The following is a 16633-nucleotide window of genomic DNA, read 5'->3' as shown; positions in this document are numbered from 1 at the left end:
AACTTAAAAGGAAAGGCTCAGGGCCTGGATTAGAGTTTGACATACAAGTGGACTAAGTAGAACACGTTTTAGAGAGAGACTGCAGAAAACCTGCAAAATGCTGACGTAGTTATTGCATGCAAAGATGTAGGGACAAGGAAGATTTGAAGACTTGAGCATTTGTCGTTGGTCTGTGACCTAAGCAGGATGCTCAGATTGCCAAAGTTTGTGAAGAAGAGTACTGTGGTGAAGAGTACTTGAATTTGGAGAAGGAGGCATTGCTAGATAGATACACACGAACAGGTGTGAAAATGCGTAGAGAGAAGCAGTAAATTGGAGAAAGAGTTTGATTTGTGTGAAATCATCAACATAGAGAAGATAACTGGATTTTGTCTTTTGGATAAAGTTACTTAGGAACAGGAGAGAGAAAAGAGAAGGCCAAAGATGTTATACCTCTTCCCATAGTGAGCTCGATTTCAGAGGAATAAGGAAGATGAGCTGAAAGACAAGTTAGAGTAATTACTTAGGAGGAAAGCCAAAGAATGGAGGGCTGTCTAAAACAAGAGAGGACAAGATTCCAAGCCTAGGAGTGTGGCTACATAGATTAAAGGTGGTTGACATGTCATTCCATCCTTATATTTAAAAAAAAAAAAAGTTAAGAGTTGGTCATTATGGAGTTTGAAGAATAAGTAAGAATAGCACATAGGCAAAATAATAGTACATGGAGAGACTTTGGTGGAATTGGAAGATAGGGATTCCATGCAGCAAGTATAGAAGATGCATTCAGCATCTCTAGAGATAAAAAGGGAAATTCAATCCACTTCATCTGGATTTGACAGCAAGATCTAATTTTGCTTGTTATGTGGTGTCAGCACTTTGACAAAGTTATTGCGGTGCATTATGAACAATTGTGTTGTACTGATTTGATTGAGTGAAGAACCACAGCATTGTTTCCGTAATGCCTGTCACTTGAAGTGAGCTTAGCGATTGATCCATCTGCTATTTTCTCATGTACTGGAAGCACTGTAAACTGTGCTTCTGTGTTCTCAAACTGATTTCTGGTACTCAGATGGGCCTGACTGGAACATAATTCCAAGAGAGTCCGTGTTTCGTTAGCTGTCTAATCCTTAGTATGTGTAGATTCATTCAGCATCCATGTTTTGTATTGCAGAATTCCTTAGGTGCTCGTGTCTGTGTAGAAGAAGTGCCTGCAGAGCGAACGTCTGGTTCCTGTCTAAGCTCTTTTTCAATTGAGAGACAGGTTGGAGGGGGTTCTAGTTTGGCAGAGAAGACTGATTTTGTTAGGGGTGTTCAAAGCATGCTGCAAAAGTATTATAGTCAAATAAAAAATCAGCCAAGATCGTACTCAAAAACACTGCTGGCAAAAGGATGTGCGCCTTCTGAATAGCACTAAAGTACAGAGGATGTTGGGTTTCTTTTTTTTCTCTTTTTTTTTTTTTTCCTTTCGCATTTTGGCCTCTAAGGAGTAAGAAATAAGAATTCTGAGTATTTGGGCCAGTACAAATGGGGATAGGGCCTCCTGCACTGAGAAGGGGGGAAAGAATATTGGTCCCTTGAATTATTTCTGCTTTCTTCAAAGACTCACGACAAACTGCTTGAGAATAATTTTTTTCTTTTTTCTTGCAGCATTATTGGAAGAGAAGATACCACTCAAAGAACACACAGGACAAAATTCCTGCTACTCTGTATTGGAACTAAAGTGTTGTGAGAGTACTTGTACTAAAATTACATACTTTTTCATAAATTATTTTCAATTGTTCTCAGTTGTTGTAAACAAGTCCAATTTTTGGAATGCATTATTTCTAACTGGCATTTCTATGGTTTTTAACTTTTTAATGACTCTTTCACAAAGGGCAAATTGAGTTTTGTATATAAAGTATTTGGTGAAGAATTTGCTAACTTAATGTAAATATAAACATTCATGATTAGCAATAGACCTGTCGATATATTTTTGATAATCTTTCATGTATATGGTAGTAGGAAAAGCTGTAGTGACGTTCTGTAAAATGGATGGACATAGAAGGTTTTGAAGTTTTTAAATTGTTATTATTTTTAGATTCCAGAACTTGACCTCTGTATGATCAACTTCATATTTTCAAAATGTAAGTGCTTAGGACTGTTTAATCAAATACGGTAGAGTTGTAACCTTTATTAATCGCATCTGTATATAAGTCATATGCCAATTTTTTGTCAAGTTGTAAAATTTTCATGTATATGTCCAGTTGTTGTATTTCCCAGTTGCCTTGTTCAGTAATGACATACCTTGTTAATAAAAGAAAATTGTATAGATAGATAGATATATCTGTCTTTTGTGTATGCTATTGCTCTGGTACATATTTCCAAACAAAACTGTTCAGGAAAAAAGAAGGGAAATGTAATTTTTGGACTTAATCTGGAAGCCATAAACAGTGAACTATATTAACCTTTCACTTCAAGTTTCATGGTACTGAAGCAAAACACTATCCAAATTATTCAGACCTTTTTGTTGAAATTGCATGCGTGTATGTTTTCTTAACATTAAATGTTTTTCGCCATTAAATGTATTCATTAAGTGTTTCTTCAAAATCCAGGATTTTTTTTTTTGCTATAATTGCAATTTGCTTGATAGCCCAGTAGTCTTTCCTGCACTGCAGCTAATTTGCTGCTCTTCGAGGATGTTGATTTCTAAAAATACATCGGGTTTGCTGACTACTCAGTCGATACTGTCTCAAATGTTTAGAGAAGTTGTATCTAAAGGTCTTCTCAGACCATTAATGTCTCTGAAGAAGCAGTCTGAATTACTACATTTTACATATAACTACATCAATTACCTACTTGAGTGGGTGCACAAACTAATGCTCATGTGGGAGGAGTTAATTATCTTGTTCTTAGTATCACATGGGTGACTTCTAGTCATGGGCCACTTCTGTGTGTCGATTTAAAATTCAGACCAGATTTATGGGTTGACAACATACGCAGCAGGGCACTTGCTCCAGAATAAACTGCCATGGTTCTGCTTGTTCCTAGATTTTAGATGACAATAGTTAATATAAATATCTCTGCATACTGATTTGGATACAACAGCAAAATCAAAAGTACTACTAAGAAAAATACAGGCATGCTTACTGTTTTGAGGCAGAGAATCTTTGAGTGATCTTGAAGAAAAAAAATCTCAGCAGTGAGAATGGAGAAGCAGATGCTAAGTATTTTCCACAGATCAGTCCAAATAGAATGGAGAGGTTTCCTAGGGATGTACATAATCAGTAGAATAAACAATTCTTCTGTTTGTTTAAGTAGTCTGAAAAAAGACTGTAGGCCTACACTGTCGTAGGAAGTGTTTTATTCTGTCAAGACAAGATCATGTTGGATTTTTTTCTGCTGACTTACACTAAAAAGAAATCATACCATGTAAATGAAATACTCCACCTAGCTTTTCTGAATGAATAGGCTATGAAACTCCCCCAGAGAAACTTCATCAAGGTAAGAACATATGCGTACATATCCCCTTTCTCCCAACCAGTCTGGAAGTTCAATAGGTGAAAGAAGAAATTTCCCAAGGAGCTAATTTCCATGGTAAGTTAATTCCCCCCCTCCTTAAATGCTAAAAGGAGGTTTCCTCTTCTTGGTATAGGCAAGTCCTTAGATTAGGAAAGGCAAATCTGTGATGAAGATGCTGTTTCACTCATGCGCTGGCTTGAATGAGTTCTGGTGTCAGGAATGCAGTGGAAGAAACGCTCTGTAAGTAGGTTAGTGTGAGAGAGGGGAGAAGTTGCCTTCTGAGTAGCAGTATAGCTTCATAAAATCCCTTTGCTTCATATTCTTCCCTCCCACTAGCACTTGCTGTGACCATGAAAATAAAAACGGCTGAGGCTTTGGCTGCACAGAAAAATGGACCAAAACTATTGTAATGTGGAGGCTTTCTCCCTCCGCTACCCCCTTGTGATTTCCAAGGAGGAGTTGGACATGTGTTATAAACCCAGCATGGATAAGGGCCAGGATGTTGTTTCTTATTAGACCTCTTCTCCAGAAATGGAACTTAAAGTATTCCTCAAGAAAGCTCTGTTCCCGAGGGATTTAGCTGGCCCTTCCCTGAGCTGGTAGGGGTTGGGGAAAGGAGTGTTGCAGGCTGATGGTTTTTGGAAACCGAACCCCAGGAAAATGTACTCTGGAAGTGTGCAGGGACAACTGTAGCTGATATTTGTGATGAAAATAATAACTTTCAAGTGTCTTCAGAAACTTAGTGTTTCCTAAGGAACTTGCGTGGCCTGTCTTGTGCTGGTGGTACCTGCTTACAGATGTTTCTGAAAGGAGGGGAACGAAAGCAGTTGAATTGAGAGAAACCTGTGAAGGCCCTGCAGAGGGAATCCTGGGCTCACTTGGAATGAGAAGTACCTGTCAGTTAAGAATCAGAAATTAGTTTTATGCTGGGCTTAGCGACATAGTTGACTGGCTTCCGTTGAAGAAAAGTGACATTTACATGAACCTTCCTGTAACTTAGAAATCCTGTCTGTACCGGGCAGGAGCACGGAGCGACAGCGAGCTGCGATACGCGTGTTTACCACTTCCCACCCTGTCAGGAAAAGGCAGTTTGCAGGCAAAGCCGGGTGCCTGCGCTGCTCCCCTGGGTGGTGGCTTGCGGCCGGGCTCGCTGCAGCCGTCTGCCAACGCCTGGAGAATTGCATCCCTGTATTTACAGGTAGTTTGAGCTACTGAAAGTGATGCTCAGAGGTCAAAAAAACCAAAACCCCTTCAAGTTTTGGATGTATGTTTTAAGTAAAACTGTTGTTGTTGCCTATTTATTAAGCTCTGTGAGCTTTATTATTTTAAAATTAGACTTTAGAATTTTGACGTAAATTAAACTGAAATGTTCTGTGCCATTTTTTTGAGTATGAGACGGAAGGAAAAAAATACATCATTTACGTATGTTACCAGCTCTACAAATATAGGCGCCCGGAGGGGCACAGTTGTTCCGGGTGTGCGGCGGTCTGCACAGCGACGTGACCTGGGTACGGCCTCAGCTGCTGCTTGTCACTTGCAGTCGTCAGCGCACGGTGTCACGCGTGTGTGTCACGGAAACCTGCCGAGGCCTCCCCCCAGAGCCGGGCCTCGCCTCGTGGGCGCTGAGGAGCAAACTGCAGCGTGAGGAAGGATTATTTCCCCGTTCCCGTCTCCACCTCGCCTGCTCGTCTCGCTGCCTTGTTGCTCTTGGTCTGTAGATGGGGCTGTGGGCGCGGGGCCGGCGCGGAGCCCCGCCGCCCCCGAGGTCAGCCCGCCGCCGGCACCGCCGTCCCGCCTCCGCGGCGGGAGCAGCAGCCCTCCCCGCCTGCAGAGAAAGGACGCGCGAGGTCATCTTCTCGTGGAAGTTTAAGACTGCCTTTGAGTGAGAACTTCGGTTTTGAGTAGGAAAAAACGGGTCTTAGTCGTCCAAAATATTCTGCTAGCAGCTGGGGAAGGGGAAATGCGTAGAGATGATAGAATTGCTGTCTAGCTGCAGTGATGGCCACTGTGCTTCTCCAAACGGGAAACCACATCTCTGCTATTACACTAAAAGTTGCTTTTCAGGAACGCTGCCCTGTGTGCTTGCCTGCATAAACATATATTCTCTTTTTAAATACACTTTGCCAGACATATCTTAAAAACTGGCTTTTCAAAACGTAGTCAAGCTTTTACCTACCTGAAACATTCGCTAGGCTGTCTTTGTCCCCTGGGGACCCTTGTGACCAGAACATGGAGCTGGGACCCCCGAGGTTTTGGTTCTTGCCTCTGCTCTGTCACAGACCTGCTAAGCAGCCTCAGGTGAGTCTCTGCCTATTCCTGAGGCCTTCGTGCACAAGCTCTTGCTGGTAGCCGTGTTGTTCGGCTTTGTAATAGATTCGATTAGGTTAGATTAGATTGGAAGAAGCAGGAGAGAAAGAGAACCTCCTCTCTCTTGTTTGTGCTCCTTATTTGCAATAGAAAAGTGTTGTTTGGGGAAGAATTCCCTCCCTTAAAGGACCAAGCAAACAAAATTATCATACTTTAGCCATTACCTCTGCTTTCAACTCCATTGAATTTATTTGAGTTTATTGCAGTTTTTTTCCGGAAATTCAAAATTTCAAAGGTGGTGAAAATTTCTGGGTAGAGGGGAAATTTACATTCATCCAAAAAGCACAGGGAAATCTTAAGCAGACATAGAGAGATAATTTTAATGTTGATGTCAAGGGATCTAAGCTCCTGGTTTTGAATTGTGTGCACCGCAAATGCAAAATTAATTCAATATTAAATTAAAAAATGCAAATAGAGTTGATTTCAATATTTTTTACAAAAGGTCGTGCAAAACAGAAAGATGGAAGATGCAGAAAAGAAGATGGAAAAGATACCCAAAAGGAGCTTCTCTCTTCAGGATGCTGTTTCTTTGTTTGCTTGCAGTTTCTCTTAGTGCAAATTTCACAATCCGAAACTCGTACAAAAGAGCTGCAAAACACTGAAATGCAGCCAATGTGCGGTATCACGTCTGAGAACCTGCGGTTAGTAGAAGCTTGTGCACCTAATGCCAGGTAAATTATACTTTTCTCTGTTTTTCTTATCTCTGCTAATTACACCTAGCACAAGAAGATAATCTTGTTAACTGTGATTATTCTGACTGGGAGTAGCTGGTAAGCACATAAATAATTAATCAAAGAGCAATTTATAGTCAGCAATTACAGAGAGATTTTCTTCAGGTCTGTTTGGCTTTCTAGAGCTTCAGACCATGTGCTCATCACAAGGTCTTTAATTACTTGGGTTATACGTGTTTCTCAGGTGCCTGTTACCCTGTCCACACTAGGAATATTTTTAAGCAAAGTCATCTTTACCTGGTGGTAGATAGAAACAGAGCACTGCTCTGGGGAATGGCTTGCCCCAGCAATCATCATTAATGTTGCATTCAGACCTCAGGGTGACTGCTACACAGGAGCAGGGGATTTCAGGGAAGCTTGGCGAATGGTTGGAAGAAAGATGGTGGAAGTAGGGAAGGATTTTACAGAAACCTTAGAGAGGGAAGAAGGAAAATTAAAAGGACAGTGTAAGGTAAGTAGCCAGCTGAAGCAAAGAAGCAAAAAATCAGATAAGAAATGGAAGTGCTTTGGAAGATGAGGGTGCATGGATAAATTTAGCATCCATTGTGTCTTGACTAACTGGATAATTAGTCTTTCTATAACATGAGCCTTTTTTGAGGGGGTGAGAAGGGGAAGAAATGATCCTTTGCAGTTATTTTCGGTATTACACAACATTATGGTTTTCTGAAATGCTTACAGTGCATATGGCTTTGGTTTCCAAGTAGTTGGTGATTTTGATGGTTTTAGTTCTACTATCAGCCCTTCCAGGGAAGAGCGTTATGAGGCAGTAGACCCAGCTTCTCTCCCTTCTGCAGGGCAGCGGAGCCGCTGCCCCGCCGGGTGCTTCAGCATCCCCCTTGTGCGCTCAGCCGGCTCAGCAAAGCGTGGCTGGGCGCTTAGGAAGGCAGACTACCACGTGCAAAGTATTTGCATACCTGTATTTTTTTTATAATGAGCACAGTCGGGCCTTGATTTTATTTGTGACATCAAATGCTACTAATTACAGCGCTTTCTGATGAGGGCACCCCTCCTCTGCCATGGCTCCTGTTGCTAGACTTCTGCCTGAGAAGCTGGAGCTGACGAGAGGCTTTTTCTCTGTGCTGCACGCCTGTTGAGGCTGAACAAGCTGTGATTTTAGGTTCTTACTGAGGCTGTGGTGTTGGGTACTTACCGAGTGTTTTGGCAAAGTTCGATAGCTACGTCATCCAGCTCGGCTCGTGGGTAGCAAGGGGAGCATTGAGCTGAGGAGCTGTGTAACAAAAGCCATTTGCAGGGCAGCACACACCTTGCAGTCAAGCGGAGTAGCCTAGCCTGCCCTGCTGTGGTCCAAGTCACCGTAGGGAGAATTAAGGACTATTCCTTAATTCCGTGTAGCTGCCTGGGCTTGAGCAAACAGTTGGCTCGCCTGGGGACAGCTGCCATTAACAGGGCTCTTTGCAGTCTCCAGACAAGACTTAGAAACTGTAAATGGTCACACTTTGAAAAGCACTGGTTTAATCCTCTGGTTTAAGGACAAATGTGTTGAGTAGATGTGTAAAAAAAAAATCAACAATTGGTAAAGGAAAAATTACCTTAGTGCGTGTTTGAAGGTAGTATCTGAAAGATTTATTACAGTTTTATGCTCCATACCATAAAACATCACCCAAAGTGATGAAGTCTGTAGATAGAAGAAAAATTGTTGAAATGTTACCTTTATGACTGTGTAGCATTTGCACTGCAAGGCATTTTGTCATGTGCTTACAGCCCTAATCAAACGTGTTCGTGGATCCAGATAAAGAATAATGCCATTTTGAAACCACAACAGTACTGCTTGATGAACTCTCATTTAATTCACAGTTTATACCACCGACAGAAAATCCTGGGCTGATTCTCAAGGCTGTATGCGCACGTCCCTTGGAATCAGTGGGCAGGTAGAGTATGCACTGGCAAGAGAAGTCACTCTCCTCTTTCTGCTTTTGTTAATGTATGTGGAAAATTGTGACAAAAATGAAGCCCTGGGAGATGTTTCGTATGCCAAATTTGCATACCCAACCTCAGGATCTAAATCCAGATTTAGACGGTTTCTAAATAATTAATGACAGCAAAATGTAGTCAGAGTATCAGGTTTGACCAGTTATTTCTCATCTGAAACTGATACAATAACCTCTTTCCTACAGGTCTGTAGTTCATGCCCAAATTTGAACTAGCACTCTCTTTACCTGGGCTTTGGCTGTTAGGCACATTGGGCATCTATAATCTCCCCAGAAATGAGCTAGCAACAAAATACGTAGCTGTGTGGGTTTATCTGTGTAGACTGTGTCCCAGGTTTAGGTCCTCCTCCCCGTGATCTGAGCAGAACCTTGAGTCTCGCCTCCGGCCGCCCTCCGGAGCGAATGCTCCAAGTTTAGACATGGTTCTTTGCGTGCAGAGCCAAGCCTCAATCTCTAGGCATTTTGCATTGTTTGGTGGGTCCTGTTACTAGTTAGCGTGATTTATGTTTTACTATCGCTCCTGCAAGAGCTGGCATCATCTTATGGAGCGTATTTACAATGGAAAGAGATTCCTGTGGCTTCACTGAGGTGGTGGTGGATTCCATTCCCCATGTATCTTAGCTATTTTTATCAAATGATCTGGGGTGGGTTTCTGTCTCTACAGCTGTCATGACATGATGTATTTCAACGTGGCAATGATTGTGATCCGTAAGTTTCTTTTGGCCTCCAGTGCTTTAAAAAGGAAACCCAGATCCACCCCACCACCCCCGGCCAAAGAAATCTTCCTTGTATATAAGGGCACTCATTTCCAAACCAGTCTCTTCTCCCAGGACAAGAATAGATGAATGGGTCCTTTTTTCTCCGATGATAACTGCAGCCTGACGAGTGTGGCGTCTCCACTGGATGCTGGAGGCGGGCAGGGGTGGGATCTCTTCCCGCTGGAATCCCTGCCGTGCCGTGCGTTGCGACGAGAACCCGCTGGCAGAGTTTCCCTCCAATCTCTCTCTCTAATTTCTATCTGTAGTTCTTGTGCCCGTCTGCGCACAGCAGAGTAGGCTGTGCTGTTTCTAATTAAGATGAGAATTTTGAAATATCTCTTGAATCCTTGACCTTCAGGATTCCCTCAGACGACGTTCCTCTGATCTAGGGAGAGCTCTCTCACGAGTTGCCGCTCTTCGTGTGAAAATAAGTAGGGTGTAATTTACAAATATTTATAAAGTTCTGTTCTGGCTAATTGAAACTGCTGTTAATTGCTCATGATTTCAACCCAGACAGCTGGTTTGTTTTTCTGCACCGCTCCCACAGGAGAAGTTGCATTACTCAGTGCCTCAAACCCCCAAAGGCCTGCTGGTTTGCATAGCATATTGTCTATCTACTGCATTTTCAGTAATACTTGACTGAGTAGTAAAGGCGACCGTGGCTTGTTCCAGGCATTGAGACGGAGAATAGACAATATGTAAAGCTTTTTCGCTTTGAAAATTTGGGAATGATTGCACTGGGAGCCGAATGAGCACAAAGATGAGAGGAAGCAGAGCTGTCTGCCGGGGTTCTGAGCAACATGGCAGACCTCGTTAGGAGGGTAGATGTTATAAAGCCCCTTAAACAGTAATCTGAGGTTAGTTAGACTCCAGCTTTGACTCACACTGACTCTCCAAAGGTCAGGATGGATACACTTGACTGCCTCAGAGCACATTTCACCAGAAAACTATGCATGGGTGGGTAGATCCCACTGGACAGCTAATGAGCAGGAATGGCACGAGAAAGGGAATAACAGGAAAGCTGGTTGATGTTATTCCTGAGAGACATCTATGAGAAGAGAGGGTGTTAGGAGCAACCAGGAAAATTCAAGCAGCTGCAACAGAGGAGGAGAGATCATTCAGAGCCCAATAAATCAATAAGGTAATCAACAGCCATGTAATTGCAAGAATGTTACAACTGACTTAAACACGGCAAAGAACAAAAAGACAGACAAAAGGAAAGGAATCTGCTGTATATATGTAGCCTTGCATATAATAAAAGGAATAGAGGATCAATAAAAGCAGCAGTGGTCTTGAAGGGAAAAGATTGATGAGTTGGATATTGCTGTGGACCTGAAAGACAGTGAATGAAAAATGGTCTCTGAAAATGGGAAAAAAGAATAGAAGGAACTGGAGTGAAATCCAGGCAGCAGGAAATTCAAAGCACCTACATGTAAGTAAAGACACTACTCCACCTGCATCCATGGGACTGTCTCACACCCCAAAGAGATTTGTGCAGTTGCCTTGGGCTCGCAGCACCATGCAGTGGCCTCTGCCGGCTCCGTGACCCTCCCTGCCAGAGCAGCCTCATCCGCACAGCTGTGGCTTGGGCCCAGGAGAGACGTCGGGATTGGGCTGCAATATAGACAAACGTGCGCAGTGGCATTCAGCCGGCAGGGCCTAGAAACCACAACACTGCTGGCTCCATTACTTGCCAGTGGCTTCGCTCCTGGACCCTCGTTGTTGTCTTATGATCAGGCAGAGCCTGATGGAGTCTTGCAGAGGGTAGTTAGTCGTGCCTGGTTGACCTGATGAGTCGGTCACCTTCCTTGGGCTTTACGTTAGGGCTTCGTTTTGCAGGCGGGGTGGGACAGGAGGTCTCAGTCTCCCCGCTTCGCACCAGGGCTTTACCAGGCCTGCCTGGCCAACGAGCTTGGCAGCTCCCAGCCCTCAGCCAGCTGCAAGGACGCTCAGCTGTGTCTGGGGAACCAGGGCATGAGGAATAATTAGTTCAGACCAAGCAAAACCTAAGTAGTGTTCAGCAGCAGCTAGCAGTGTGGGACCTCTTGGTCAGTTTGTGAGCAAAGGAACGAGTATAGGTCAGATCGGAAGCCCCCTGACAGCAAGAGAAGATGCCCAGTGATTTGCGCTTTTGGCTTCCTCATGGCTGCACAAACTTCAATGCATCGGGGTGTCTTAAGCACATGCTAAACGTGACATATGTGATTTAAGCTACTTTTTGTTTCTCCTGGGACTGCTAGTTTTGAGGTGCTTTTAGGAGAAACTCAGTAGGTTAAACTGAGAAAAAAATAGCCTATCTCAGAAGAGGGGCTATGTCTAAGGGAAGCTGGGAAAAAACAGACAGATCAACAGAAATATTGATAAGTTTTAATTGTAACACATAGGAAAACAATGGAACGAAAATGCTGTAGACAGAAAAGGGGTTTATTTGGATCATTCTTACAAATATCCACCCAGTTTATATTTGATATATTATACAGGGTGAAATGTCCTCACTTCATTTTTAAAAAATGGCTTCATACACATGAATTGTACCATCCACCCTTTTTTTGAAAAGAAGAAAAAAACAAAAGGCTTTTGTAGCTAGCGGTTGTATTAATTTGGGAAAGATGGTGGGAGTCAGGGGAAGAGGCAAATACATACATCTGCTATGTATGAAGATCATTGTATTGTCCATTCCTTATTTATTACCACCTAACACTGTCTTTAATGGCAAATGCTAATGACTGACAACTACAGAAAATACCTAATAGACAGAGTACACCCAGTAAGACCCTCCAGCCAAACTGAAACTCCCCATAAGACCTCCATTAATTAAAATCTCTACAGATGGGTTCCCTTAATTGTAGGAAATGGAATACAATCCCTATAATTAACTCTTCACTCAAAGGCTTTTTCTCGCCCCCAGCATTTGGAAAGAGCAGGAGTGATTGTTTGGCACCTCGTTGCTGCAGTCCACTGCTGCCTCTCCAAAGCGACCTGCTGCCCAGGGCCCCACACCAAAACCAGTCTCAGCTCTTTGCTCACGCTCCTCCAGCAACTCTGCCGCACTGCACCGAGAGGTTTTTGTCTTAGCGTGGATCACGACACCAGTATCCACTAGCACAATGCCCATTTCTCTTCGCCGTGGCGCGAAATGTTGGTTCTTCTCTAAGGTCTTCTCTGCCTGGGCTGGAGGGTGAGCACCTCTTCTGCAGTGCAGGGAAAGATGCCACGCTGCGGAGCCAGTGGTACTGAGAGGTAACCAAAGAAAACTTGCCGTCCTCCTTGGAGCAGCGGGTGGTCTTTGGGGCAGACCTTGCCTTATGATGAGTTTGTGGAGCATCTAGCTGTGCAGCACCACCAGTCCACGAGGACTTCCAGCCAGTCTCGTGGGAATTTCCGCCTTTGTCTCCAGAGCTTACAGTTTCTTCCAGCACAGTTCTGACGTGTCGCCTTTTGTCTCTGCTCCTGTAACTAAAAGCCTTTGTCCAATCCCACAGCATTTTATGTACTGGTTACTACCTCTTTCTCCTCTTCCATCCTACTATCCCCTTTTGTTACCACCTTTCTTTGCACACTCCAAGTCCTAAAATTGTCTCAGCCTTTCTCATTCAGAGAGCTGTTTTCCCTCCATTAGTTGTATCCGCTACGTGGCACTGAATCCCATCTGCTGTCCTGCCTTTTCTTCTTCCATCATGTCGAGTCAGCGCACCAGAGCGGAGCAGAGTGGAGGAGAACAAAATGGCCTCCTCCCTGCGGCGGCTGTAAAGCCGTGGGGCTTCTTTTTCTTTTTTCCTTTTTGCTGCAGTGCGAGGCTCTGTGGCGCAGTGAAGAAAACTTCCCAAGAAGTGTAAGGCGGTGCCAGGCAAACTGAAAATCGTGTGCTCTGGCCCTAAGACAGAGCAGCTGGGTAAAGGTGCTTGCTCCAGGCTGCCCAGCATCCCTGGTCTTCTGGGACAGCTTGTGTGCGCTGATGGTGGTAATGCAAATGACGAAGGCATTGCGTATGGACGGGCCCCGATCCCTAAGGGTACGGTAGCTATTACCAGGAGCAGCTGCTACAGAGAGCACTTACACACACTCCTTAGCTAAGGGTTAAGTCATCACCACTGGTGTTACATGTCCCTGGGCTCTGCCACAGGTGAACCACACGGATGGAAGAAGCGGTGGCACCTTGCGCGTGGTGAATTTCAGCACTGAAGCAATGTATTTCTGACCACTTACTGACTTGCCCAAGGAGCTTTGCCACTTTTTGGGAAAGCCAGGGGACACCATCTGGAGAGAGGTTGCATGGTAGGAGGGTTTTGGGGGACCCGTGGGCCTGGAAGTAAAGTGGATACCCAGGGTCACTCTGCAGATTGCAGCCCTTCCTAATATCAGTCTGGACCTTGGAGGATCCACAGCTCCCCATGTCTCCTGAACACAGGGCAGGTCTTCAGAGGGTGTGTTCCTCTTACAACTCCTTTCTGCCTCCTACAACCAGCAAGGGTCCTGGTATCTTGTCTTGGAGGAGCTGCTGCAGAGATCCTTGTTCTTGGGGTTTGCAAGCATGTCGGAGCCGTTCTCCGGGGAGCCGTGGGAGCGTGGGACCAGCCGCAAGGCTGACGTGCACGGTGGCTGCAAAGGCTCCCCCAGAGAGTTGCACGAGAGGAGCGTGGGGTGCAGAGGGCTGCCTTCCTCCCCACCAAAACTACAAAGATGAAGGTCTCTGCTGGCAGTTCAGAGCATATCTAGCTCACAACTGTCGCAGACAAACAGACTCAAGAGAAGACACGCTCACACACGAACCTGAGGTAGGGGCTGCAAAGCCACGTGGCATCTTGCCCATGGACTCAACTAAGAAAATGTGCTTCATGCAACATGGGGTCTCCAAGCCAGCCCTGACCAGGAACAGCACTTTCAAAAGGAAAGAATATGTACGGGGCAGGGGGGTAATAAAAGAAAAAGTCATCCGCTTTCCCTTTCTGCCACTCGGTATTTATTTTACTGAAGTACGTGGGTACCCACTCAATACAAATCACTGCGCGCTTCTGCTGAAGGCATTTCCACGTTGTGCAGCACAGCACTGTACGAGCCAGATGTTTTACTGCTGCTTCCCACGCTTATCAGGAAGGAAAGCCAGTAACTGAAATAATGATCGTTTAATTGCTCATATACTCTCGCTTTGTTCTGCAAGAGCATTGTCAGAGTTTTCTATCTATGGCAGTTGTTTTTTTCCTGATCTTTAGAATGAGTTAGTTTTAGGAATGCAAATCTGCTTTTAATCAGTGTTTTAAAAAAATAGTTTTTCCTAGAAATAACTCAAGCATTGGTATCACTGGAGTCGCTTGTTCCCTGAGACGAGCTCTCGGCTGCTGTGAAATGCTAGGGTCTGCTGGCTACTCTGCAAACAGTTTCAGACGGTAAAGAATTGCACATTTTGCTTCTTGTAGCCAAGCCAGACATCCTTCAAACTACAAAAGTTCACCTTCAGGGTGGGCAGCACCTTTCTGAGTGTGGAGCAGGATCCCTGTGCGTGTACCCACGTAAGGCACTAACCTGCATCTCGGGAGCTGTGTCCGGTTTCCCACATTCACATACTCGGAGCAAGTAATTTCACAAAAAATTTTCAGAAATGATGAAGGAAGCTTCAGGCTACATCCTCAAAAATTACATAGCTATTGTAGAAGCCTTTCACTGCAAGTCAATTTTGAAAATGGGATATGCCTTGGAAAATAAGGAAAGGTAAGTATATTTGTGCCTTGAAGGCCATTGGACATCATGCAGCAGTGCCACACAGGGCCCCAAGATGCCCCTTTGTCATGCTCCTTGAAGAAGGTGCACCATCCCTTTTGCTCTTGCATATAGCATTTTCTTTCTGCTACGCTCTGAGTTCCTCTGGGGTGCCTCCTCCTGATCCTTCCCTCTGAGAGCCCACAGAAGTAGCAGCCCAGTCCAAACCATTGCTTCTAAATCCAGTGCTCCTAATGAAAAGGGGTTCATTCACCTGGCAGAGGGATCTGTAGATGCAAAATGCAAAAGAGCAAATAGGGTTCCGCAGCACACTCGAGGGTAGGACTTATTAGAGAGAGATCTAAGTGTGTGCTTAAGTGCCCTGCTGAGTCCCTGCTGTAACCTCTCAGTCACCAACAGACATGCAGCTAGAGAGGCACCAGTCTTCGTTGCACAGAATAGAGGATAAACAAGATGAAACCCTCACTAGCACTGGGCTGGCTGTAAGCTCGGAGTCCCACATCGCTTCCCGCAGTCTGCAACAGTCATAGTGCCATAGCCTCCTATCCTCCGCATTGAGCCAGAAGCGGTGTGGATGCCCAGTTTACCTCCCTCCAGAGGGTAAACCCTGGTGTCACTGGAAGCCTTGTTTTCTGATGGACTTGAACTGCTCAAAGGGCAGGGCTTGCGTCAGACTTGCTTCTCAGCAACCTAAACAGAGCTTCTGCACATGCTTAAACTTGGGGTTGTGGCTAGGGAGGATATTTCCTCATTCACTGCTAACAAGAAGACTGATTCAAATTTTAGAAATGCTTCTCCTTCTACCAAGGCTATTTATTCTGCAGAGATACACCCAGCAAGTGATTTTTCTCTATCAAGTTTTGCTACGTATTTCAAGAGACTGCTTCGTGCAAATTGCTACCTCAATGAATGTGCCTTGCAAACCTATATGATGACTTAATTCACTCCACTAAACTCTCTTTAGCAGAAGCAATTCCTACCTAAAGGCAAGGTACCCACTGTTACCCAATGAATTTTTAAATCCCTTTTTTCCTTTCACTTCAATGGTCCTTGTTGTTGAGCCATCAGATATTATGATCAGAATACAGACTTTTTTCCTCACGGCATGTGTAAGATTGTAAAAATATAAGCATTGATTCAATTGTACATTCAGCTTGTAAGAGGCCATCTAGTAGCCACAGTGAAGTCCTGCTTTTCTGCTGCTTACTGAGTGAAAAGCAATTCTGTTTAGCTCTTCTTAGCCAGAAAGCATCCTGCTGGCTTTTCATACCACAGGCTTGTTCCCATGCCTCCAGAGTCAATAGGGGTTTCGTCATTGATTTTCCTTTTTTTTTAACTCTTTATCTTGTAAGGTAGATTATAGGCAGTAAGATGATGTAGAATCTGATCCTGTCTGTACTAAAGTCAATACACAATGCTCATGGATTTTGGTGGCACTGCATTAATTCATTAATTGTAACTACATTTGCAGGGAGGTGAGGACCATGAAACATGCCTAGCTTATATCTGCCCTGGTATAGACACAGGCACAGAATCTAGTTTGACATCCTTAGCCATAATCGTGTGGGAAATCACTAGGTACTGACTTACCAACTCCATGAAACCAAAGCACAACCCGACAGCTCTCATGATATTG

General features: G+C 44.3%; 1 protein-coding gene across 5 annotated transcripts in view; it reads left to right on the top strand.

The window, feature by feature from the left end:
* CRY1 (cryptochrome circadian regulator 1) overlaps positions 1-2291 on the top strand; it is a 37913-nt gene extending 35622 nt beyond the window's left edge. For 4 of the 5 annotated variants that reach the window (XM_075156654.1, XM_075156671.1, XM_075156681.1 and 1 more), the window contains one exon: positions 1627-2291. Coding sequence is in view for 2 of the 5 variants with exons in the window: in XM_075156671.1 (XP_075012772.1) it covers positions 1627-1862 (236 nt within the window). In the remaining 3 variants the exon portion in view is untranslated. Of the gene's footprint in view, positions 1-1150; positions 1241-1626 lie in introns of those variants that run through there. The other variant, XM_075156662.1, reaches the window with a different exon arrangement.
* The last annotated feature ends 14342 nt before the right edge of the window (positions 2292-16633 follow it).

Source organism: Calonectris borealis, chromosome 1 (assembly GCF_964195595.1).
Source record: "Calonectris borealis chromosome 1, bCalBor7.hap1.2, whole genome shotgun sequence".
NCBI classification, from domain to species: Eukaryota; Metazoa; Chordata; class Aves; order Procellariiformes; family Procellariidae; genus Calonectris; species Calonectris borealis.
The sequence above is the reverse complement of the archived record's forward strand: the minus strand, read 5'-3'. Positions and strand labels throughout refer to the sequence as shown.